Source organism: Ovis canadensis, chromosome 15 (assembly GCF_042477335.2).
Source record: "Ovis canadensis isolate MfBH-ARS-UI-01 breed Bighorn chromosome 15, ARS-UI_OviCan_v2, whole genome shotgun sequence".
NCBI lineage: Eukaryota > Metazoa > Chordata > Mammalia > Artiodactyla > Bovidae > Ovis > Ovis canadensis.
Genome location: NC_091259.1, coordinates 57,104,468 through 57,129,613, shown reverse-complemented (window position 1 = coordinate 57,129,613; position 25,146 = coordinate 57,104,468). Strand labels below are relative to the sequence as shown.

At 37.9% G+C, this 25,146-nt stretch overlaps 1 protein-coding gene and 1 pseudogene across 1 annotated transcript; one reads left to right on the top strand and one right to left on the bottom strand.

Annotated features, from left to right (window-relative positions):
- The first annotated feature begins 1,137 nt into the window (after nucleotides 1-1,137).
- Nucleotides 1,138-2,292, top strand: LOC138420445 (olfactory receptor 52E2-like; annotated as a pseudogene).
- Nucleotides 2,293-8,408: 6,116 nt separating this feature from the next.
- Nucleotides 8,409-9,356, bottom strand: LOC138420382 (olfactory receptor 52E2-like). The gene has a single exon (XM_069553572.1). It carries the CDS (start codon nucleotides 9,348-9,350, stop codon nucleotides 8,409-8,411), a length of 942 nt encoding a protein of 313 aa, XP_069409673.1. The 5' UTR covers nucleotides 9,351-9,356.
- Between the last annotated feature and the right edge of the window lie 15,790 nt (nucleotides 9,357-25,146).

Below are 25,146 nucleotides of genomic sequence, written 5' to 3'. Positions count from 1 at the left end.
ATCCTACCTTAAACCTACTCAGCACACAGTTACATTAGCCTACAGTTGGGCAAAATCATCTAAGACAAAGTGTTTTTTTGTAACAACATGTTGAATATCATGTAATCTGAAGGAGATCAGCCTTGGGATTTCTTTGGAAGGAATGATGCTAAAGCTGAAACTCCAGTACTTTGGCCACCTCATGCGAAGAGTTGACTCATTGGAAAAGACTCTGATGCTGGGAGGGATTGGGGGCAGGAGAAGGGGACAACAGAGGATGAGATGGCTGGATGGCATCAGCGACTCGATGGATATGAGTCTGAGTGGACTCCGGGAGTTGGTGATGGACAGGGAGGCCTTGTGTGCTGTGATTCATGGGGTCGCAAAGAGTCGGACACGACTGAGCAACTGAACTGAACAGAACTGATACTGAAAGTGAAACACAGAATGGTTGTGTGTGTACAGGATAGTTTTAAACACATAAGTTGCTTCTATTTATATATATACACACATATTGAGAGAGAAAATTGGAAGATCTCACTGTTTACAACATCATATAACTTCTGCATAAATATCTATTCAGTTATAAAGAAGATATTTGAGATTAAACAAGGAGTTATTTGATAAGAAACAATGTTTGGTTGCCAGTTCTGTAACTTTTTCTGCCCAATAATGATTGCATTTTTAGCCCGCCAGCCATGATTGCATTTTTAGCCCGCCAGCCTCCTTTCTTAGCTCTCCATGCTCTTGGCAGAAAGCACTCATTTTAAAGCTATGGGGCATGATCAATGATGTGTCACAAAGAAGAAATTCTAGTAAAATTATTCTTAAGATTATTCAATATCCTACTTTTCAGTCTCGACTTCCTTCCCTCCCTCTCTTGTTTCTATGAAACAAAGATTTAGAGTAATAAAATTAATTCAGTTTTCTTTAAATTCCAATTATAAGTTTTCTTAAGGTAGATTTCAATCAACCTGGTAAAAAAAAAAAACAACAACAACAACAAAAAAGTTTACTGATGAGGTTTTTTTTGCTATTGGGATAAACAGATAATTGCTTCTTTCTAGTACTGGTAAACATCATGGTAACAGACTGGAACTTCCCAACATGGATCAGCACACATTTGCAATGAACACATTATATGAAATCACAAGAAAGATGCCTCTTTCCAATGGCACCCAGTTTCACCTCTCCTCCTTCCTGTTGCTGGGAATTCCAGGACTGAAAAACATTCACATCTGGATTGGCTTTCCTTTTTGTGCTGTGTATCTGATCACACTCATAGGCAACTTCACCACGTTGTTTGTCTTCCAGACTGAGCACAACATTCACCAGGCTATGTTCTGCTTCCTGCCTATGCTGGCTATCATTGACTTGAGGCTGTCCACAGCCACCATCCCTAGGATGCTGGGCAGATAATTCAGATGCAGGGAGATAATTTTTGATGTCTGCCTCATTCAAATGTTTTTCATTCACATCTTTACTGGCATGGAGTCAGTAGCCCTTCTTGCCATGACTTATGACTGTTATGTAGCTATTTGTAACCTTCTTCATTATAGCACTTCTGACTGGGCTTCCCTGGTGGCTCAGTCAATAAAGTATCTACCTGTAATGCGGGGGACCTGAGTTCAGTCCCTGGGTTGGGAAGATCCCCTGCAGAAGGAAATGGCAACCCACTCCAGTACTCTTGCCTGGAAAATTCCATGGATGGAAGAGACTGGTGGGGTTGCAAAGAGTCGGACACAACTGAGCAACTTCACTTGTTCACTTGTTCAGTACAGCACAATCCTTACTAAAAAGATAGTATCTCTTACTGGTTTGAGGGTGATAGGGAGATCAGTCCTCTGTGTATTTCCTTTTGTATTCCTCATCTTGCAACTGCCCTTTTGTGGACACCAAGTCATCCCCCACATGTACTGTGAGCACATGGGTCTTGCTCATCTGGCCTGTGCAAGGATCAGGGTCAACATCATATATGGTCTGGGGACCATTGCTCTCCTGGGATTTGACATAATGGCCATTGCTCTCTCCTATGTTCAAATTCTTCATGCTGTTTTCCATCTCCCCTCCTGTGAGGTCAGACTCAAGTCTCTCAGCATCTGTGGTTCCCATGTATGCATAAGTCTAACCTTTTATACCCCAGCCCTCTTCTCTTTTATGACACATTGATTTGGCTGAAATGTTCCCTGCTACATCCATATTCTTCTGGCCAATCTCTATGTGGTTATTCCACCAATGCTTAACCCTGTCATCTATGGAGTTAGGACCAAGCAGATTCATGAAAGAGTGCTCAGAATATTCATCCTGAAATAAATAGCAAATGAATACCATCAGTTTTAGTCCAAAAGATTAAATGTTAACATGTATACATCTGAGAAATGAAGAGAGGCCTTGAAAATGGCAAATAGGTGCAGCCATGATTACTTACTGGAAAGGATGTCTTTTAAATGTGGATCTTATTTACTTATGGAGTGAGAGAATAACCTTTGAATTCTAAATAGTGTGAGTGAGTGAACATTCTATATGATTGTTTGGAAGGTGGACAAGAGATATGTTCATGATTTTCAAGATATACGTCATGTCTTTTGTGACTAGGTCAAGTAACAGAAGATATTTTTCTATTTTCTCTATGGGTACCAGGTATTCCTCTTCCTCTCCTATTCATTTTTCTCTCTACCTCTTTTTTTTCCTAGAAAAACTCATTTTAATTTCCGTATTCAAGTGAGTTTTATGACCTCTTGAAAAAATAAATTTTCTTTTAAATTACGTATGGGGTTGTCATCCCAATCACTTTAGTACTTGGATCTTCTAAAATTCTTAACCCAGCCCTGAATACAAAGACTCTAAGAACAAAAGGTTAAGGAATCAAAGATGAAAGCTAGTATACTCACAACTATTTATATCCCCAAAGCTTTGACATTCTGCAAGAGCATGCCATTTCCCAAACACTAACTTCTCTTTACAAGGTTATGATTATTAGCTGGGATTTGAAGCTCAATAATAATACTGCCAGTTAATGTGAAACTCAATCATGAAAACTTGAGATTTTTGTTTTATGAAAACAGAGAATTGAAATTCTTTTATGCCATAAATGTGCATTCATAGTCCATGAACTATGCTCTGATTTTATTTAGGGATAGAATATTTTCCTGTCAGACCCCATTCTTCCCATTTCTTGGCAGAAACATGGTATGGAGTGCATCTCTTGGCTTCCTGCTAGTGTATAGGACATTCCTGAACAACCCACTCGCAGTGCCTACCAGCCCTGCTGTAGGACATGATTTCTCCTGGTGCTGTTCTTCACTTCATATCCTGTACTTGATGGGAGTATGTGACATGCTGCTCCGACACTACAATTAGTGTTTGTCTTTATACTGGTGCCCTTACTTACTGCATATGTCACTTACGGCAGCAGTTTAAGGGGTTCGGCGGAGCTGGAGAAACCATGCATTCAGGAGGCATGTGCAGTTGATAACATACCAGTTTACATGCCTTATGAAGGCAGTCAGGAGACAGATCTGTAGGCTTGCTTCTCCATATTCTGATACCATGAGCTAATGAAAGAACAAGGTTTAGGGGGTCTTAGTGTGCTAATGGAATTCCCAGGTGGCTAAGTTCATAAAGAAACTGCCTACAATGCAGGAGACATCAGAGATATAGGTTCAATTCCTGGGTTGGAAAGATCTCCTGAAGGAGGGCATAGAGACCCAATCCAGTAATCTTGCCTGGAGAATCCCATGGACAGAGGAGCCTGGTGGGCTACAGTCCATAGGTCACAAAGAGTTGGACATGACTGAAGCGACTGAGCAACAATACTGCTCATCCTTGGGTCAACTGAGCTTGCAATTTCTCTTTAAACTAGTTGCTCTAATAATCATATGGTAAGTAGGTTTGATCACTCATCTTTCTGAGATCAGGTACTTGATTTAAACACAGAGTCACTTATATTTCTGAAGTCTTTCAGCATCATGATGATTGGGACATAAACTCTGGGTTGAGAAGTTTGAAAAAATCCTTTATACATCATTTTCACTTCCTTGTTCTTTTTATGAAACTAAAATTCCTGATTGGAAAAGCAAAATTTTTTCTAGATATGAGGATGAAATTTTAAGAGGTGTTTTGAATTAATTGTGGAAGCTATAAACAATTTCATTGTCCCCAATGTCAGAATTTGAAAATAAAAAAGATTTTGCTTTACCTCAATCTAGTTCAGTCTTTATTCTCTTTCTTCTTTTCTTTCTCCTCTTCCTTCTTCTGATGCTTATCTTTATTCTTTTCCTCTATCCTCCAAATTTCTGTCAGTCAGTTCAGTTCAGTCACTGAGTCTTGTCTGACTCTTTGTGACCCCATGGACTGCAGCACACCAGGCTTCCCTATCCATCACCAACTCCCAGGGCTTGCTCAAACTTAGGTCCATTGAGTCGGTGATGCCATCCAACCATATCATCCTCTGTTGTCTCCTTCTCTCTTGCCTTCAATCTTTCCCAGCATCAGGGTCTCTTTCAATGAGTCAGTTCTTCACATCAGTTGGCCAAAGTATTGGAATTTCAGCTTCAACATCAGTCCTTCCAGTGAATATTCAGAACTGATTTCTTTTAGGATTGGCTGGTTTGATCTCCTCCCTGTAAAAGGGACTCTCAAGAGTCTTCACCAACAACACAGTTCAAAAGAATCAATTCTTTGGTGTTCAGTCTTCTTTATGGTCCAACTCTCACATCCATACATGACTACTGGAAAAACAATAGCTTTTACTAGATGGACCTTTGTTGGCAAAGTAATGTCTCTGCTTTTTAGTATGCTGTCTAGGTTGGTCAGAGTTTTTCTTCCAAGAAGCAAGTGTCTTAATTTCATAACAGCAGTCACCATCTGCAGTGATTTTAGAGCCCCCCAAAATAAAGTCCGTCACCATTTCTGGTGTTTACCTATCTATTTGCCATGCAGTAATGGGACCGGATGCTGTAATTTTAGTTTTTTGAATGTTGAGGCAATGGCAAACCACTTCTTGCCTTGAGAACACCATGAAGAGTGTGAAAAATTTCTTCAGCCTTTTTCAATATGTGTTACTATAGCTCTCTCTCCCTGCCTTACCCACTTCTTCCTAACCTAATTTAGTTCTCCATTTCATTTACACTCGAAGTACAAACAACTTTTTTCTTATTGGTTTTAATGAATAGTTGACTAATTGGGTTAGTAGAGTAACTAAACAGAGGAAGTATAAGTAAAAGAAAGCAGTCAAGTAAATGAAAAAATTCACTCCTATAAATACTAGAAATTCTGCATGTTTAAAATTAAATACATAGCCATCTCATTAACATATTTCTTATACAGTTTATCACATTTCACATGCTAGCAAAGTAATGCTCAAAATTCTGTAACCCAGGCTTCAATAGTACCTGAACTGAGAACTTGTAATGTTGAAGCTAGATTTAGACAAGGCAGAGGAATCAGAGATCAAATTGCCAACATCCACTGGACCACAGAAAAAGCAAAAGAATTCCAGAAAAACATCTATTTCTGCTTCATTGACTATACTAAAGTCTTTGATTACGTGGATCACAACAAGCTGTGGAAAATTCTTAAAGAGATGGGAATACCAGAACACCTTACCTGCCTCCAGAGAAACCTGTGTGCAGGTCAAGAAATAACAGTTAGAACTAGACATGAACAATGAACTAGTTTAAAATTGGTGAAGGAGTTCATCAAGGCTGTCTATTGTCATCCTGCTTATTTAACTTATATGCAGAGTACATCATGTGAAATGCCAGGCTGGATGAAGATCAAGCTGGAATCAAGATTGCTGGGAGAAGTATCAACAACCTCAGATATCAATGCCACCCTAATGGCAGAAAGTGAAAGAGGAAAAGCAGAGCCTCTTGATGAAGGTGAAAGAGGCTTAAAGTTGGCTTAAAACTCAACATTCAGAAAAATGAAGATCATGGCACTCAGTCCCATTATTTCTTGGCAAATAGAAGGGGAAACAATGGAAACAGTAAGAAACTATTTTCTTGGGCTCCAAAATCACTGAGGATGGTGACTGCAACCATGAAATTAAAAGACGCTTGCTCCTTGGAAGAAAAGCTATGATTAATCTAGATAGCATATTAAAAAGCAGAGACATCACTTTGCTGACAAAGGTTCATATAATCAAAGCTATGGTTTTTCCAACAATCATGTACAGATGTGAGAGCTGGACCATAAAAATAAAAGGCTGGGCACTGAAGAATTGATGCTTCAAACTGTGGTGCTAGTGAAGACTCCTGAAAGTCCCCTGGACTTCAAGAAGATCAAACCAGTCAATCCTAAAGGAAGCATCCCTGAATATTCATTGGAAGAACTTATGTTGAAGCTGAAGCTCCAATGCTTTGGCTACCTGATGCAAAGAGCTGAATCACAGGAAATGACCATGATGCTGGGAAATACTGAGGGCAGGAGAAGGGGCAACAGAGGATGAAGTGGTTGGATGGCATTAAAGACTTAATGGACATGAGTTTGAGCAAACTCCAGGAGACAGTGAAGGACAGGGAAACCTGTAGTGCTGCCGTCCATGGGGTCACAAAGAGATGGACATGACTGAGCAACTGAACAATACAAATTGATGAATGTGCTAATTAACTTGACTTTGGTAGTCATTCACAATGTGTACATATGTAATATCATCACATGCATACATTTAAAAATCACATTGTATAAGCTAAATACAGACAATTTTTATTTGTCAAGCATACTTTCATAAAGCTGATAGCCTGAGTTAAGTTAGAATTCGATATCCACCAGATAACCTTAAAATTAAAGCGGGGTAAAATTATTTTTAGCAAAGAAAAACAAAAACTCACCACCAACAGAACTGCATAAAGGAAATAAGACCTAAGTTTATGTAAGAAGGAACACATACCAATAGAAATAGTAGATATCGGGAACATTTAAATGGATATTTACTGTCCTATGTACTTATATGTATACGAGTTTTAAATTTTATAAGAAGTAACTTAAACCAACAATAGTATATGTCAGAAAGCATACATGGACTAAATTTTTTTAAGATCATTTATTAAACAGAAAGTGATAAGACTATTAATTTATATTAAGATTTGATAAGTTGTTGGCATTTGTAGGGCAATGTCTAAAGTAATTTTAAAGTTATTTATAAAATAAATACACATGAGACTTATGATAGTAATAAACATAATTCAGAGAGCAAAAGCTTTGTTGTGAAAGATCTATAGTTCAGGTTGAAGTAATAATGGCAAACATAAGCTAATAATTTAACAAAACAAATAGCTGTAAAAGTGTCAAATGTGCTTGAAATAGTAGCATACTTAAGATACTAAAATTGCCAGACTGGTTTAAATATAAACTGTTTCATATGTGAAAAATGAAACAATTATCAGGATATTAAAAGGCTGAAAGAAAAAAGGATGACTAAATGAGTTTTTATGACTAATTTTAAACTCTGCAAGTTCCACAGTTATAGAAAGTGACATAGTCACCATTTTATTCCCGGTAGTTATGAAAATAGACACGCAAAGTGATTATAACTATATTGAGAGAAGAAAGAAGCTCGGTAAAACACCAAATGACCCACCAACAATGGATACATTAAAAACTTCTGACATAAACATATCAACCAGATATTGAGAAAAAATTTTAAAAAATGATATCATTTACTTGATGCAACTACAAGGGACAAAGAATATGCAGCACTGAATGCTGATAAGTGGTCTGAAGAGCTGATGGAAATTAAATGCAATTCAGTTCAGTTTAGTTCAGTCACTCAGTCGTGTCCAACTCTTTGCAACCCCACGGACTGTAGTATGCCAGGCTTCCCTGTCCATCACCAACTCCCGGAGCTTACTCAAACACGTGTTCATCTAGTCAGTGATGCCATCCAGCCATCTCATGCTCTATCGTCCCCTTTTCCTCCCACCTTGTATCTTTTCCAGCATCAGGGTCTTTTCCAAAGAGTCAGTTCTTCATATCAGGTGGCCAAAGTATTGGAGCTTCAGCTTCAGCATGGGTCCTTCCAATGAATATTCAGGACTGATTTCCTTTAGGATTGACTGGTTTGATCTCTTCCCTGTACAAGGGACTCTCAAGAGTCTTCTCCAAAACCACAGTTCAAAAGCATCAATTCTTCTGTGCTCAGCTTTCTTTATGGTCCAACTCTCACATCCATTAATGATTCCTGGAAAAACCACAGCTTTGACTAGATGGACCTTTATAGGCAAAGTAACTTTTCTGCTTTTTAGTATGCTGTCTAGGTTGCTCATAGCTTTTCTTCCAAGAAGCAAGTGTCTTTTAATTTCATGGCAATTAAATATTTACAAAAGAGACCCAATATAGATGCATATTTAGCATAATTTTTTTGAAAAAAGTATTTTTCTACATTTCATGAAATTGCATATATAGCCTTGTATGAGTTAGATGTCATTCTATTTTTTTTTCAGTTTTAATATTTTCTTTACATGGTCATAAATCTGCTTAGTTCTGACTCCATATATGACAGGGTTGAGCATTGGCGGTACTATGACATAAAGATTGGCCAGGAGTATATGGATATAGCGGGGAACATTTTGTCCAAAGCGATGTGTCATGAAGGAAAAGAGGGCTGGAGTATAGAAAGCAAGAATCACAAAAACGTGAGAACCACAAGTGCTAAGGGACTTGAGTCTGGCTTCATGGGAAGGAAGATGAAAAACGGCATAGAGTATCTGAACATAAGAAAGGGCAACAGCTATGATGTCAAACACTAGATTAAAAATTGCACATAAGCCATAAATAATATTGATCTTGATACTGGCACAAGATAGGCGAGCAAGACCCATATGTTCACAATATGTGTGAGGGATGACATAACTCCCACAGAATGGCAGTCGTAAAATGAGAAATACAAACGGAATCACAAAAATAAATGCCCTTCCTAAAACAGCAAGGCCAATCTCAGAAACAACCCTGTTGGTGAGGATGGTGCTATATTGGAGGGGGTTGCAGATGGCTACATAGCGGTCATAAGCCATTGCCAAGAGGACTGCTGACTCCATAAGTGTGAAGCTGTGAATGAAAAACATCTGGGAGAGGCAGGCTTCAAAGAGGATCTCCTTGAGACCAAACCAGAAGATCCCAAGCATCTTAGGGACGGTAGCTGTGGAGAGACCCAAGTCAATGGTAGCCAACATGGTCAGGAAGTAGAACATAGGCTGGTGTAGACTGCTCTCAGCCTGGATCACAAATAGGATAGTGAAGTTCCCTATCAGTGCAGTCAGATACACAGCACAAAAGGGAAAGCCAATCCAGATGTGGAGTGTTTCCAGTCCTGGGATTCCCAGCAACAGGAAGAAGGAGGGGTGAAACTGGGTATCATTGGGAAGGGACATCTTGCTGAGCAATGCGTATGTCTTCAGGACTGTAGACTCACACAGTCTATAGGCCACCAGATAGTTTTCTGTAGCTTTGACGACCTAAAGATAGTATAAGAATACTTCATTAGCTACCTTCTCTCATTATCACAGTCATCACCAACAGACAACCCTCATTTTGACCATTTAAAAGTTCTGCAGTCTCTAAATACAGTTATGGACATGAATTCCACTTGATTGAATGGCAATACAAGGCTTAATACACAAGATGGATAATAACATTTCAAAAAGCATGTGGATTCATCAAAACTTATAACAAAATAATAAAAATTACTTTAAAAACTAAAATGGATTCATTCATTAGTATTTAGTCATGAATATTACAAAATAAGGTAGGGATAATAATGAAAACAGCAACATCAACTACCAATTACTGAGGTGCTCCTACTATTTGTAAGACTTTTTGCAAAAATTACACTTAATATTTGAAAAAAACACTTTTTAAGAAGGGCACATTTTACACATAAGTTGTCTAAAATTCAGTGCGTTTAAAAGATTTATGAGAAGTTTAAAATGTTTTCAAAAGAATATCTGGGAGATTAGGCTAGAAAGAAAATTAGTGAAAGAAAATGGAAGAAAAATAGAAATAAAAGCTATGCCTTATCTATGTTTTACTGCACACAAACACATAATATTTCACACATATTATACAAATACACAATCATTTTTAAAACTCACAACATCTACCTGAATAAAATATGTTAGTATTTCTTATTTACAGCTGAATCAGTCACGATTTTAGGAGTTTAAACTAGATGTCAAAATGCCAATCAAAAATGAGAGAGACAAAAAATTAGGAATATTGTTAAATTAGGCACATGACAATTCAATCATTTTCAAGGTTCCCTATATCTTTCTTTACATCTTCATGTAGTTTGCTTATAATATTTGATAGGAGATTTCCAAAGCATCTATGCATTCATGCATTTAATTATTTTGTAGTGAAAAGTCTCTCTTCTGATTATTTGAAGATTCCATGGCAGCAATTCCATGTAATTGTGTTAATTACAACCACATTTTCAGTAAGTAAGAGGATATTATTTAGGTACTGATATAAAGAGGGGAAAAAAAGAGTGTAATAAACATGATATGGAAGAAGCAGTTGAATATGAATGGTAAACCTGAAGAGGAGCAAAGTTAGCAGAAGGAGGCACTCTGTGGCAGTTGTGACAGAAACAGTCTATTTCCCTAGGGTTATGTCAATACAACAGACTTGTAAATACTTTCAAAGGGTATGGCAATGAATGACAGGAGGAGTGAAAGCAGAATTCATTTATGGAGGCAAGATGTTCTGTGAATCCCATGGGTGAAAATAAACAAAAAATCAAAAACATTTTCCTTTCTTTTCCAGTATACAAATATGCAACAGTTTAAAAGCTAATGACAGTTTACTTTGAGTACTAAAGGGTAGATTTGATTGCCAAAGGGTAAAAATAAGCTACTTCTCTGGCTTTTCTAAGAAGGAAGGAATAATACTATATTATTTGACTGATAATTTAAGTGAAAATTATATCTCCCTGGACATATATAATCATACCCTATGGTGGTGCAGAAGGTAAATATCAGGGAAGTAGCCAGAAAGTGGTATGATTAAACCAAGTGGAAGACACATATAGACAAGGAACACACACACACACACACACACACAAATTAGAGTAGAAACAAGGAGTAGACAGAAAGGAGTAAGATGTGACTTGTCAGCTAAATAAACTTTAATGTTCCTGTGGACATTAAATAGTTTTGCTTCAGTCAGTCAGTTCAGTTGCTCAGTCGTGTCTGACTCTTTGCAACCCCATGGACTACAGCACGCCAGGACCCCTGCCCATCACCAACTCCCAGAGTTTACTCAAACTCATGTCCATTGAGTTGGTGATGCCATCTAACCGTCTCATCCTCTGTTGTCCCCTTCTCCTCCCACCTTCAATCTTTCCCAACATCAGGGTCTTTTCCAATGAGTCAGTTTACACTTTAACGCTCCTGTGGACATTCAATAGTTTTGCTTAGCTGATTGTTAAAGAGCAAATTTTGTAAAACCCCAAGAACAATGTGTAACATCTATGGGCATGTGAAAGTGGGATGGGATAGTAAAGGTAGTCTTTACCTGTTGACAAGCCTTCCGGAATTACACAGTTTAGATGGGACAACAGTTTACAGTGAGATGGATGTGTGGAAGGAAGGGTTGTTAGTGATCTTGGTTCTTGTCACTGAAATTGAGGACACCTACAATCTTGTGTTTAAACCATTTCAAACTTTCATTCCTGCCCAGAGGTATTCTATCCATTTGATGTTACCATGAGAACACCCTCATATTTTCTCCTTGACTCCCTTGGATTTAAATTGGTAAAAATACTGGTGTTATGTCCAAGCCTCTGATGGACAAAGCACATAAACAATAATGGAAAGTTACATCAAACAAATTTTAAAAACTCCCTTCAAGACATAATTGAGATATATACTCAGGGTAATGGTGAATGACCTCATACAGACTAAATATCCTTTTCTTCTGTGTTCTTAAACAGTGTAGGCTAATAGTGTATACAGTGAAATACTATACATATGAACAATCTACAACTGCATGTCCTAACATGTAGGTATATTACCAAATGATGATGAGAGAAAGAAATTAGCTATTTATATAAAAGTTAAAAATAGTAAAAACTATTCTAGAGTCTAAGAAGTCAGGATAATTGTTACTTTGTGGAATACTGGTAGTCAGCATGAGTGGGACTCCCAGGGTGTTGATAATGTCTGTTTATTTACTTATACACTGGTTATACAAATGTAATCACTTTGTAAAAAATTGAGCCATGCTTTTATAATGTGTACCTTGTTTATGGATATGGAAGTTCAATAAAATATTTACAAAATATGAATTCTTTAGTGCTGACAGAATATGTCATTTATTTATATCCTTGATATCACTTAGTACAGTATATTTCATAAAGTAAGAAATCAATATTAAAATGATTAATGGTCATAAAGACATCCTAGGCTGGACATAATTTGAGCTCTAATCTTGTTAATAGTTCCATGCATGTTATGTGTTATTCATTAAATACACATTATTGGGTGTGTTCTGTGTTGGAAACTGTCCTGAAACATTTCAAATTTGAGGTTTGTTACAATCATGAATAAAATGTTATGCAGTTGACCCTTGAACAATTTGGGGGGTGTGGCACCAACTTTCCTTGCAATCAAAAATAACATGTAACTTTATTGTTACCTTTCCATTTCTGCAGTTTTACATTCTCTGATTTAACCAACCTTGGATCATGTAGTACTATAGCATTTATAATTGAAAAAAAAAATAAAAGTACAATTAGACTCACAAAATTCAAAGATCAACTGTATATAATCCGATGCAGTACTAAAAAACAAAGATATTCAAAGGAAATAAATTTCTAAAAATTCATAAAGCTATTCCACAAATATGGAAACAAGTTCTACATCAATATTTGAATTCAATCATGTAATCTACTCTTAAAGGGCTTCCCTGGTAGCTCAGATGGTAAAGAATCTACCTGCAATTTAGGAGACCCAGGTTTGACTCCTGGACCAGGAATATCTCCAGAGAAGGGAATGGCAACTCAATACAGTATTCTTGCCTGGAGAACTCCAAGGACAGGCCATGTGGTATTAAAATAAAATGAAATAGAGTTTCTCAAAATTATAAGACATCCTTAGTCATACATACATAGCACCTCTCAATAGCAGGATCAAGTGCTTCCCTGTAATTGTCATCATTGTGTGAGGAAGTTCTATAAATGTATTTCTGTAAGCTCTAGAATAAGTCTTATGACATTGAACATTTCATCTTTTATTTCTATTTTCATCTTCACATTTTCCTTTAAAGACATCTGTTCCTCTGATTATTTAGTAAATACTGGTAATTCTTAACCATCAGCTTTAGCTCCTGTTATTTCTCATTTAACTTAATATTTCTAAATAATCTTATCCACATCCATTGCTTTAAAAACTTTCTTTATAATAAAGATTAAAAAATAAATGTCACTAGTCCTCAGGACTGTGACAAATTCAGATTCATATAACCAAATTCCTGAGTAACTACTTTCACATTTTCACATGCAAAAATATTACAAATAATATATTTCTATAATTTAATCCCCAATCCTGCTTCTACAAAACTCCAACTCTAACTTCATCTTAATTGTGCTATTATCAGTCTCAGCAAATGGTATTACTATTCAGTGATTTGGCCCATCCAGAAATATGAGCATTGCTCTTTTCCCTCCCCCACTTATGGAAAAAAGATCAAGACTTGATTCTATTTCTAAAAATGTCATTAAATATAGTACCTCATCTGCATCCTAACTGGGATGGTTTAAACAATCTCTATTTTTTATAGCATAGTACTTTCCAGTGTATAAGAGCACAAGCTCTACATTCAGACTAGTTGTGTTAAAAGCCAGCTTCATGAGTATTCACTCTAGAGTTGAGAGAAAGTAAGAAGTATTACTTCTTAGCTTTGTGGGTCTGCACAAGAACTTTAATATCTCTGTACCTCAGTTTCTTCATGTAGAAAATAGAAATAAGAATTGTAAATAAATCCTTAAAATTAACCTCTATTTAGAACACAAAATTCTTTCAAAACACTTTGAACTGTATTCCAAAGATACTAGCTATCCACCTTTCTTTAGATATCAGGCAGACATTTTTTTTCTGAAATGTATGCTGGATAGATTTAGGCTGAAATCCAATTAAATGCCTAGGATTATATGGTCCTTCCTAAATGTGATAATATTCTTTCCCTAAACTCCATCATTTGTCTCCTTTCCTCAAAACTTATCCCATATCTCTTTTCTTTCTCTTCCATTCTTCTTTCCTTTCACCCATCATTGTGTCCTATAGATGCAGTCTGAGTTGGGGGACAGAGAAGACTCAGTAACTAAAACTGTCACAACATTGTTAATCAGCTATACTTCAATATTAAACAAAAAGTTAAAACAAACAAACTCACCAGACTAAACACCAGGATCAAATCCTGTCTGTTTTGTCTCAATCTGCTCAGTCTTTATGAGAAGATTTTCCAGAGAAAATCTCCCAGAGCCAGTTTTGTAAAAGGACATAAGGTCTCTGAGGATTCTAGTTTCTAATCTGGCCCTGAGACATGATTAGAAAGCCATGATTACTAAGAAAAAGAAGACAGAAAAAAAGTGAGGTTTCTTGATTACCTTGTGAATCTCCATTAACCTTTCACTAACCTGCTCCATCTTACATCATGCAATAATAAATGGAGCTCATTCTCTTACCATCTCAGATCTTCATTTAAGGAGACAGTACAATTCTGTGTTCCAAAACAATGATTCTCACGACAAAACACTTCTGTTGTACTATTTATTTATTTATATGTTTACCAATTAAAAGTGATGTTGGATCTATTATTTAACCTCTTCATTTTATTTTACTTATTTTTCAATTGTTCTTTATGTTTTACTATAGTAACTCACTTCTCATTCATAGTTAACCTCAAACCTAATAATTTACTCCATTTTTTTTTACTGACTTTGCTTGCTTGCTTGTGAAGTTGCTTTAGTCGTGTCCAACTCTTTGTGACTCTGTGGAATGAATCCCACTAGGCTCCTCTGTCCATGGACTTCTCCAGGCAAGAATACTGGAGTGAGTTGCCATTTCCTTCTGCAGGGGATCTTCCCTACCCAGGGATTGAACCTGCATCTCTTGCAACTCTTGCCTTGGCAGACAGGTTCTTTACAACTAGCACCACCTGAGACTCTTGGTCTTATTGACTTTAACCCTGCAATCAAAATTTGAGTTATATTCAATAGGCAGAATTAATAAAATTTTAATGAATTTTTCAAATATATCAATAATTTTAAGTAGATGTTCATAATGTGTTTTAGATGTTTCAAATTAGTCTAATTATTATATAAAAATAAAAACTTTATTAGTGCATTTATTGACTTACACAGTCTTTTTGCCTTTTTTTTTTTCCTCAGAAATAGCAACTAACTAATATATCACAATAATAGGACTTGCAGAGGCTATGTAATGCTAATAAACATTTTGTGGGTATTTGACCAATACCCACAGTACTCAAAATCTTGTTTTTAAAAGAGGGTCCAATGTGTGGGGGTTAATAATTTGCTGTGCTTGAGTTTTTCAAACACTTTTATCTTTGAATTTGGAAACAGTGACAGACTTTTATTTTTTAGGGCTCCAAAATCACTGTAGACAGTGACTGCCACCATGAAATTAAAAGAAACTAACTCCTTGGAAGAAAAGCTATGACAAATCTAGACAGCATATTAAAAAGCAGAGACATCACTTTGCCAACAAAGGCTCATCTATTCAAAGCTGTGGATTTTCCAGTAATGATGTCCAGATGTGAGAGGTGGACCATAAAGAAGACTGAGAGCCGAAAAATTGATGCTTTTGAACTCTGGTGCTGGAGAAGACTCTTGAGAGTCCTTTGGACAGTAGAGTTCAAACCAGTCCATCCTAAAGGAAGTCAGTCCTGAGTATTCATTGGAAGGACCGATGCTGAAGCTAAAGCTCCAATAATTTGGCCACTGGATGCGAAGAGTCGACTCACTGGAAAAGACCCTGATGCTGGGAAACATTGAGAGCAAGAGGTAAAGGGGGTGACAGAGGATGAGATGGTTGGATGGCATCACAAACTCAATAGACATGAGTTTCAGCAAACTCCCCAGGACATAGTGAAGGACAGGGAGGCCTGGAGTGCTGCAGATCATGGGCCACGGGATCCCCAAAAGTTGGACACTGCACTGACTGAGTGACTGAATGACAGCAATCTTTGACTTTATATTCTGGAATTGAAATCTTACGTGAAAATGAGGCAGATGATAGGATTTGAAATCAGACATATACCTTCATACCTGCTATACCCATTGTGTCAGACTCACATACATTCACACCTGCTATACTCCTCCTATCTTCCAAGAATGATATTTTGCCACTTGTTACCCTACCCTGGCCCACAGACTGCTGCTGCTTTCTCTTGCCCTTGGCCTGCTTCAAATTCTGAAGTTATCCACATTGGTAACCAGTACTCTACTTCATAAGACAGAGGCCCTCTGTTCCTGTGCAAGTTTTCTCTTACCCAACAGTTATCCTCACACCCCAAAGAAAGAACAACAGGAGATAAAAAAGAACACCATAATTGCTTGAAAGAGAGAAATCGTTGTGAAATGAAAATATCTCCTGCCATTACCAATCAATACGAATGTCACCACCATCAGCAGTTTCTGGCCTCCAGATGTGAATGACGGATCCCCAAACTGTGATCCAGCAGATTCTGCCGCCACCACCCCAAGATGACTGCAGAGGAGCTGGGGAATGCAACAGAAAGCCATCTGCCACTTCAAAAGGTTACCAGGGAAACAGGATTGGCTCCAGATAGCTGAGGTACATATGAAAGGAATAAATTCAGTGAGCCCAGAGGCTTGCATCGTCCCATACAAAGAATGCTAAACACCAATATTTGATGTTCAGACTGCCTGCTCCTTCTGTTGCAAAGTAGCACAGAGCTTGACTTCCCCTTCTGCCTTCTTGGAGCAGGTTTCTGAGTTACTAGGGTGCTGACTCCTGGCCTCAGAGTCCTAAACATTCCCACCAAATAAAAGAACTCTCTACTTTTAGGTTAAATGTCATTTTTTTTTTCCAGTCAACACTATCAAAGAAAAACAAAGCTCTTTTATTTCTCTCCTGCATTTTCAACAAGGACTCTGTAAGGAGTGTGTAATTTCCTCTCTTTTGTCTCATGGCAGCAAAAATTTGAAGCAACAGATGGAGCAGTGTTACAGCTCAGTTTCATTTAGAAAGCAAAGGAAAACACATCCTCAAGGTGTGAGGGCAGGTTGACCCAAAAGAGAAGAGAAGAGGAGAGAAGAGAAGAGAAGTCCCTCCTCCTGAATTTTGGCTCCTCTTATTATATGTCTTTTCCTCCTCCCTCTGGCCCTGCCCTACGTAAATTGGGCTAGCCAAGAGGGCTGTTTGTTTTACCTGAGGTCCTCACTTAGGTCCTTGGACCTTCCTTTCTATTCTTTTGGGCTTTTCCCTTCTTTGTCTTTTAGCCACCTCCATTCTGCACTCCTTTTTCCTATTCTAATTTCCTAACAACCCTAGGAACTTCACTTTGCACTGGGCTTCTCAAATTCTGCAGCCAGCAGTGGTTAAGACTGAGGATCATACATAATATCCGGCAAGTTCAGGGCACTGCTATGGACTGAAAGTTTATAGACACTTCATGTGTTGAATCTCTAACCCCCAATGTGATGGTATTTTCAGATGGGGTTTTTGGAAGGTAATTAGGACTGGAGCAGGTTATTAGGGTGGGGCTCTCATGATGGGATTATTTGCCTCATAAGAAGAGCTTCCCTGGTAGCTCAGATTGTAAAGAATCTGCCTGCAATGTAAGAGTCTCAGGTTTAATACCTGGGTTGGAAATATCTGCTGGAGAAGGGATAGGCTACCCACTCCAGTATTCCTGGGCTTCCCTGGTGGTTCAGCTGGTAAAGAATCTGCCTGCAATGCGGGAGAGCTAGGTTCAATTCCCAGGTTGGGAAGATCCCCTGGAGAAGGGAATGGCTACCCACTCTGGTATTCTGGTCTGGTCATAAGAGTTGGAAATGATTGAGGGACTTTCACTTAAGAAGAGAAATGGCCATATGTGGATAGCAAGGAGGCAGATATCTACAAGCCAGGAAGAGACCTCTCACAGAGAGCTGAATCAGCTTGGCCCTTGATTTTGCCCTTACCTGGTTTAGAAATGCCATTGAACAAACTATAGAACAGCTATGATTAGAATCTGAGCCTTTGTTTGTACAGCTTCTACATCTTCTACTGAAGCATTTTAATTCTACATGCAGATTCTAGCCTCAACTATTTGCTATGATGACTTTTCATCACAATGAGGAATTAAAGTGATGAACATAATTTATAAATGGTCCCCCTTTTCCTCTCAAACTATTTTTTCTAAACAACTTTTTCCAGATTCTTCTGAGGAATACACTTGTTCTCTCCTTCAAATTCCTTTGAGTTTTACCTGAATACACCTGAATGCATACTGTCTCCCCACTTTTGTATTTCACAAAATAAACACACTAACAAAAACCTAGAAGAAAGAAGGGAAGAAGAGGTAATTATTTGGAAGGAAAATCTTTTGCTAAGCGGAAAGGCTAGTAATGAGGAGAGCTGTGAGAATATTTGCAGCCAGAGCACTACCTAAGTCAGTTGTTGGAACCCAGCAAGTATTAAGAAAGAGAAGGAAGACAGAGATCTAGCTGTATTTTGATACTTCAACTCAGAGTGACAGAGTCCTAACTTTATGGCGGCTATCCAATTGTGTTGGCAGATTGAGGTATTACTGCCAAAAGGAATTGAGCACCAGTGAAGTCAAAGAGAAGAGCGGAAAGTACCCATACTAGATACTTAGTTCAAAACCTTATAACACTGTGAAACAGATGGAAATTCCTAAGTAAGAGTTGAAATCTTAGAACTTACAAGTGGGAAAGTATACAAATGTCTGGTTATAGAACTGGAAAACAAGCAAATGTATAATATCACCCTTTGAGGATTGTAGATCATCTGGAATTATCTAAATACATGTGAAAAGGATTATACCAGCACAAAACAGCTTATAATTTGATTTTTCTCAGCTTATCCCTATTCTCTTTATCCTACCCAACATCCTGCTAAAGCTGAAACAGCCTTAGTCAAGTTGATAAATGATCTCTGGTCACCAAACCGAAGCAAATGCCCCTGCCCTCATCATAATACAACTCTCATCAACATATGAAACCGTTGACCATTCTTTCATTTTAATCTTATTGGTGTATATATCCAAAATAAATTAAAACATGATACTGAAAAAGATAGCTGCTTTCCCATGTTTCTTGCAGCAAAATTCAGAAGAGTTGAGATATGAAAAAAAAAAAAAAAAACACAACTAACTGTTTGCCCACTGAGGATGGATAAAGAAGATGTAGTGTATATACACAATGAAATATTATTCAGCCAAAATAAAGGAGAAAATCCTGCAATTTTTGACAACATGGATGTACTGTCAGGACATTAAGCGAGAGATAAGTCAGACAGAGAAAGACAAATCCTATATGATATCACTTATATGGGGGAATTTAAGAGTTTGATTCGTAGAAACAGAAAGTAGAACAGTAGTTATCAGGGACTAAGGATGGGAGAACTGAGGAGATGTTGGTTAAAGTTACAAACTGGTAGTTAGAAGATGAATAAATTCTGGGGATCTTATGCACTGTGCAGTGACTACAGTCAATAATACTGTATTATATACTTAAAAATGGGCTTCTCAGGTGGTGTTAGTGGTAAAGAACCCACCTGCCAATATGGGAGACATAAGAGAAGCGGGTTCAGTCTCTGGGTTGGGAAGATCCCCTGGAGGAGGGCATGGCAACCTACTCCATAGGTTCTTGCCTGGAGAATCCCCAGGGACTTCCTGGAAGGCTACAGTCCATAGGTTTGCACAGTCAAACACTACTAAAGCAACTTAGAGTGCATGCATACATACTTTAAAATCTCTAACAGATTAGTTTTTAAATATTCTCACCATAAAAAAGTCGTCATGCATGGATATGAAAGTTGGACTGTGAAGAAACCTGAGCACCGAAGAATTGATGCTTTTGAACTGTGGTGTTGGAGAAGACTCTTGAGAGTCCCTTGGACTGCAAGGAGATCCAACCAGTCCATTCTGAAGGACATCAGCCCTGGGTGTCCTTTGGAAGGAATGATGCTAAAGCTGAAACTCCAGTACTTTGGCCACCTCATGTGAAGAGTTGACTCATTGGAAAAGACTCTGATGCTGGGAGGGATTGGGGACAGGAGGAGAAGGGGACGACAGAGGATGAGATGGCTGGATGGCATCACTGACTCGATGGACGTGAGTCTGAGTGAACTCCGGAAGATGGTGATGGACAGGGAGGCCTTGCATGCTGTGATTCATGAGGTCGCAAGGAGTCAGACATGACTGAGTGACGGAACTGAACCGAACCATAAAAAAGAGATAATTGTGTGATGTGACAGAGTATTACCAACACTAATGTAATAATCATGCTACAGTATGTAAGTGTATTGAGTAAAGTTCTACACCTTAAACCAACACAATGTTTTAGGTCAATTATATCTCAATAGAAATTAACTGAGATTGTGAGGATAAGGCAATTTGCACATGGATTGTGATATCATGATTTATAATAAGAAGTATTCAGCTTCAGTCCTTGTTTCTGGCACAGAGCACTTAAAACTCTTGGAATTTCCTAAATGATAAGAGCCATAAAAGTGTCTTTTTTATGTTAATGAACTGACTTTTAGGTCCTCACCTAAAATGAGGGTGTGGGTGGGGGAGATGGTTGCTTGCAGAGATAATCCTGTAATTAAGAGGATTGTAACTTTCCATCATCTCCCTCTGGGAGGGGAGACGAGCTAGAGATTGAGTTCAATCCCCAATGGTCAATGATTTAATCAAACATTACCTGTGTAATAAAGCTCCAATAAAAACACAAATGATGGGATTTAGAGAGCTTCTTGGTTTGTGAAGATGTGGAAATTTGAGGAGAGTAGTATGCCTAAAGAGGGCATTAAATTCCAAGGGTTTTAGAGACTCTGTGCTAGAAATAGGGACTAAAGCAGTGTTCTCTTAAGTAATTTTTTTCTTTGAATTCTGTAAGCTGCTCTAGCAAATTAATTGAACCCAAAGAGGAGGTCATGGCAATCCATCCCGGTATTCTTGCTTGAAAAATTCCATGGACAGAGCAGCTTGGCAGGCTACAGTTCGTGAGGTTGCAAAGAGCTACGCGCAACTGCAGTGGCTTAGTATACAAGCATACAAGGAGAAGGTCATGGTAATCTCTGATTTATAATCAGTCAGTCAAATGTACAAGTAATAATTTTAACTTGAAATTTGCCACTGAAGTCAAAAGAGTGAGTTTAGAGTTTACAATCAACCTACAATCTGGTCTGTATGCTGGTCTGTCAGAAGCAGGGATGATATAACTGGGCTTGTGACTGGTATTGGAAGTAAGGCAGGGGAAATCTTGCAGGAATGGATTTTGACCTGTGTGATCTGATGCTATCTCCAGGTTCATGCACGTGTGCTCAGTCACTCAATCATGTCTGACTCTTTGCACTCATAGACTGTAGCCCATGCCAGACTTTATTTTCCTGGGCTCCAGAATCACTGCAGATGGTGACTGCAATCATGAAATTAAAAGAAGAAAAGCTATGACCAGCCTAGACAGCATATTAAAAAGCATAGACATTACTTTATCAACAAAGGCCTGTCTAGTTAAAGCTATGGTTTTTCCAGTAGTCATGTATGGATGTGAGAGCTGGACCATAAATAAAGCTGAGCGCCGAAGAATTGATGCTTTTGAACTGTGGTGTTGGAGAGGACTCTTGAGAGTCCCTTGGACTCCAAAGAGATCAAACCAGTCAATCCTAAAGGAAATAAGTCCTGAATATTCATTGGAAGGACTGATGCTAAAGCTGAAACTCCAAAAGTTCGGCCACCTGATGCAAAGAACTGACTCATTGGTAAAGACCCTGATGCTGGGAAAGATTGAAGGCAGGAGGAGAAGGGGATGACAGAGGATGAGATGGTTGGATGGCATCACTGATTCGATGGACATGAGTTTGAGCAAACTCTGGAAGTTGGTGATGGACAGGGAAGCCTGGCATGCTGCAGTCCATGGGGTGCAAAGAGTCGGACATGACTGAACTGAACTGAAGACTGTAGCCTGCCAGGCTCCTCTGTCCATGAGATTTTTCAGGCAAGAATACTAGAGTGGGTTGTCATTTCCTCCTCCAGGGTATCTTCCAGACCCAGGGACTGAAGCCCCATCTTCTGTGTCTCCTGCATTGGCCAATATCAAATCAAAATGGTAGCTATACAATACTAGAAGAGAGATCCAAATTTAATGCAGCCATTGCTTTATACATCATGTGGCCTAGATCAGGCCCAGCCATCTCAAGGAGTTAGGATAAAGAGCTTAGAACCAATCCGAAGAACTCTGTTGTGAAAAAATGTTCAACAATTTTGGAATATAAAAAAAATAATAATAATTTTCCCTTGAAAATAAACAATACTGAATTTGAAAGTCTAGGCCCAGGATCAGGATGTGGGCTACTTATGTCTGTTGATGTTCTATTTCACTGAAAAAGGAGTTATTTCAGATCTCAGAGATTTATTGTTCTCTCTCCCAAACTTAGAGTGTTCCCAATACAACCAAAGTCTCATTCTGGAGTCTGTGTCCACCAAACCATAAAACCTCCCACCTAAGCAAAGGGAGTTCAAAAGGATGCTAACTTCTCTAGATATCTCTTCAGGTAAGTTACTTTTTAGAAATGAAGATCTTTTTCTGTGATCAGCTGAGCACAAGAAAAAGAATGGTAGGTGGTAGGATAGGGGGAAGCAAGCAAAGCTTTCCGACTAAGGGGAGAGGATAAGGGAACTGACTATAAGAATGTGTTGGTATAATCCTTTATGTACACTTGAGCAATTACTGCTTTCATTTTTCTAATACATTATTAAACATTCTCTGTGTGCAGCTCATATATCTTTTGATACTTGTGACATTCTTTCTGTGCACTAGAGCTCTTTGCTAACCTGACTCTTTATCTATTTACTGATCTATCGAAATTCTCTTTGTGTTTTCTTTCTCACCATCAACCCTTTCTAAACCAATATAAAGATTGGAGAAATGCCCCTATCCTGAGATTATATTCAACACAGGGAGAACTATAATTGAACTTAAACTATTCAGAAATGATCCCTCATCAGTTACATCCTAGTAAAACACAACCAAACAACTTGCTGCTGCTGCTACTGCTAAGTCGCTTCAGTCGTGTCTGACTCTGCGCGACCCCATAGACGGCAGCCCATTAGGCACTCTTGTCCCTGGGATTCTCCAGGCAAGAACACTGGAGTGGGTTGCCATTTCCTTCTCCAATGCATGAAAATGAAAGTGAAGCCACTCAGTCATGTCCGACTCTTCACGACCCCATGTACTGCAGCCTACCAGGCTCCTCCATCCATGGGATTTTCTAGGCAAGAGTACTGGAGTGGGGTGCCATCGCCTTCTCCTAGTTTCCTCCAACTAGAACATAGTCCTAATCATTTCAAATAGGACAATCTCCAAGTATATAATGCAAATATCTGTGAAAATGTCTAAGGATAAGGGTAATCAGATGTACTTATATAAGGAACTCTTTCAAAATATTTATATGCAAATGAACTATCAGGATTTAAAGTCTGCCCTGATATGAGAATTAGCTAACAAGTTGAGATATGCAGAACCAAGTTCACTATAGCTGTTTATTTCTCACGTTCTCATCAATAGGTTAATCAGTAACTGTAGCTACCTTTTTGATGAACACATTATGACCCATGGAAACCTTGCAACAACCAGTGATGTCAACATTTTAACCTCATTTCGTAGGGGAGGAATTTCAGACTAAAAGAAAAATAATTATTTAATTAAATTCAAATGGCAATGAGCAATAGCATTTGGCTTCAATTCCTAATAGCTATGTCTAAAAATTATGCTGTTTCCCAAACAGTAAGCTCTAAGTTAGCTGAACTCAGGCCACAGAAAAGAAACTTGATGATAGGATTCTACTTTGTTTCTTTCCCAAATCCCCTCAATTTAAATATCATTCATTAATATAACATTGTTAATCAGCTATATTCCAATATAAGATAAAATTTTTAAAATTCAATAAATAAATATGACTCCTTATAACATCATCCTTCTTGATATTATGTATTTTTCCTACATAGTTCTTATTTCTTTCTGCATATCCCCTTTCTTTTTTCTCACTTCTATAATTTGCTTGCTTTTGACTAATTATCTTAATTCACAGTTTTATTTCCTTCCAGTATCTGGGATCAAAGTCTCCTTTGTAAATTTCTCATGCAATGTGTCCAAGGCTCAAGCAGCAATGTGCCCTTTCAACACACACACACACACACACACACACACACACACACACTTTCATGCCTAGAAACATTGTTCTAATACAGTTTATCTATCTAATGCAATGTCTCCCTGTTTTGCATCGGCATATGGCCCTTTTTTATGTATATGTCAATCCATCTCTCTCTCTATTGAGAGACAGAGTATGTGAGTGTGAAAGAGAAAGAAACAACTCAATTACAGTGTGCTCAGACTTATTAAGGTGATATATCATGGTGACAACTTTGTATAGTAAAAATAATGGTATATTTGGATTCAGAGAGTGAAGTGTATAACTCATTTTACTGGGCCATTTTGTGATCTTTTATAAACCTGAACATTAACATTTGTGTGTATGTATATATGTATCTGTGTTTCTGTCTTGACAGGAAGACACAAATAGCAGGCTCCACTTGCCTACAGTCAGAAGAGAAATGAAGAGGGAAATATACATTCCATACTAAGCAGACCCAGTTTAAGAAGATCATCCAGAGATGACGTTTCCCGTGGTTTCATTGATAAAACTTCATGAAAGGTTATTTTATGATGTTAGAACTAACAAGAGAGGAGAGACCAGAAGATGACTACGATATGAGGAATAGTTTTGGGTGGTTTAAATAGTGAAAGGCCAGCACAGATCCAAAACTGTCTTACAAAGTTCTTGTTACAGTTGTAGTTCCTTTTAATAGTGTATTGTGTATGTTTAAGTTAGAAATGTGGTATATTCAGAATAATAATGGTTGTCATTTTTTAAAAGAGAATTTTTTTGA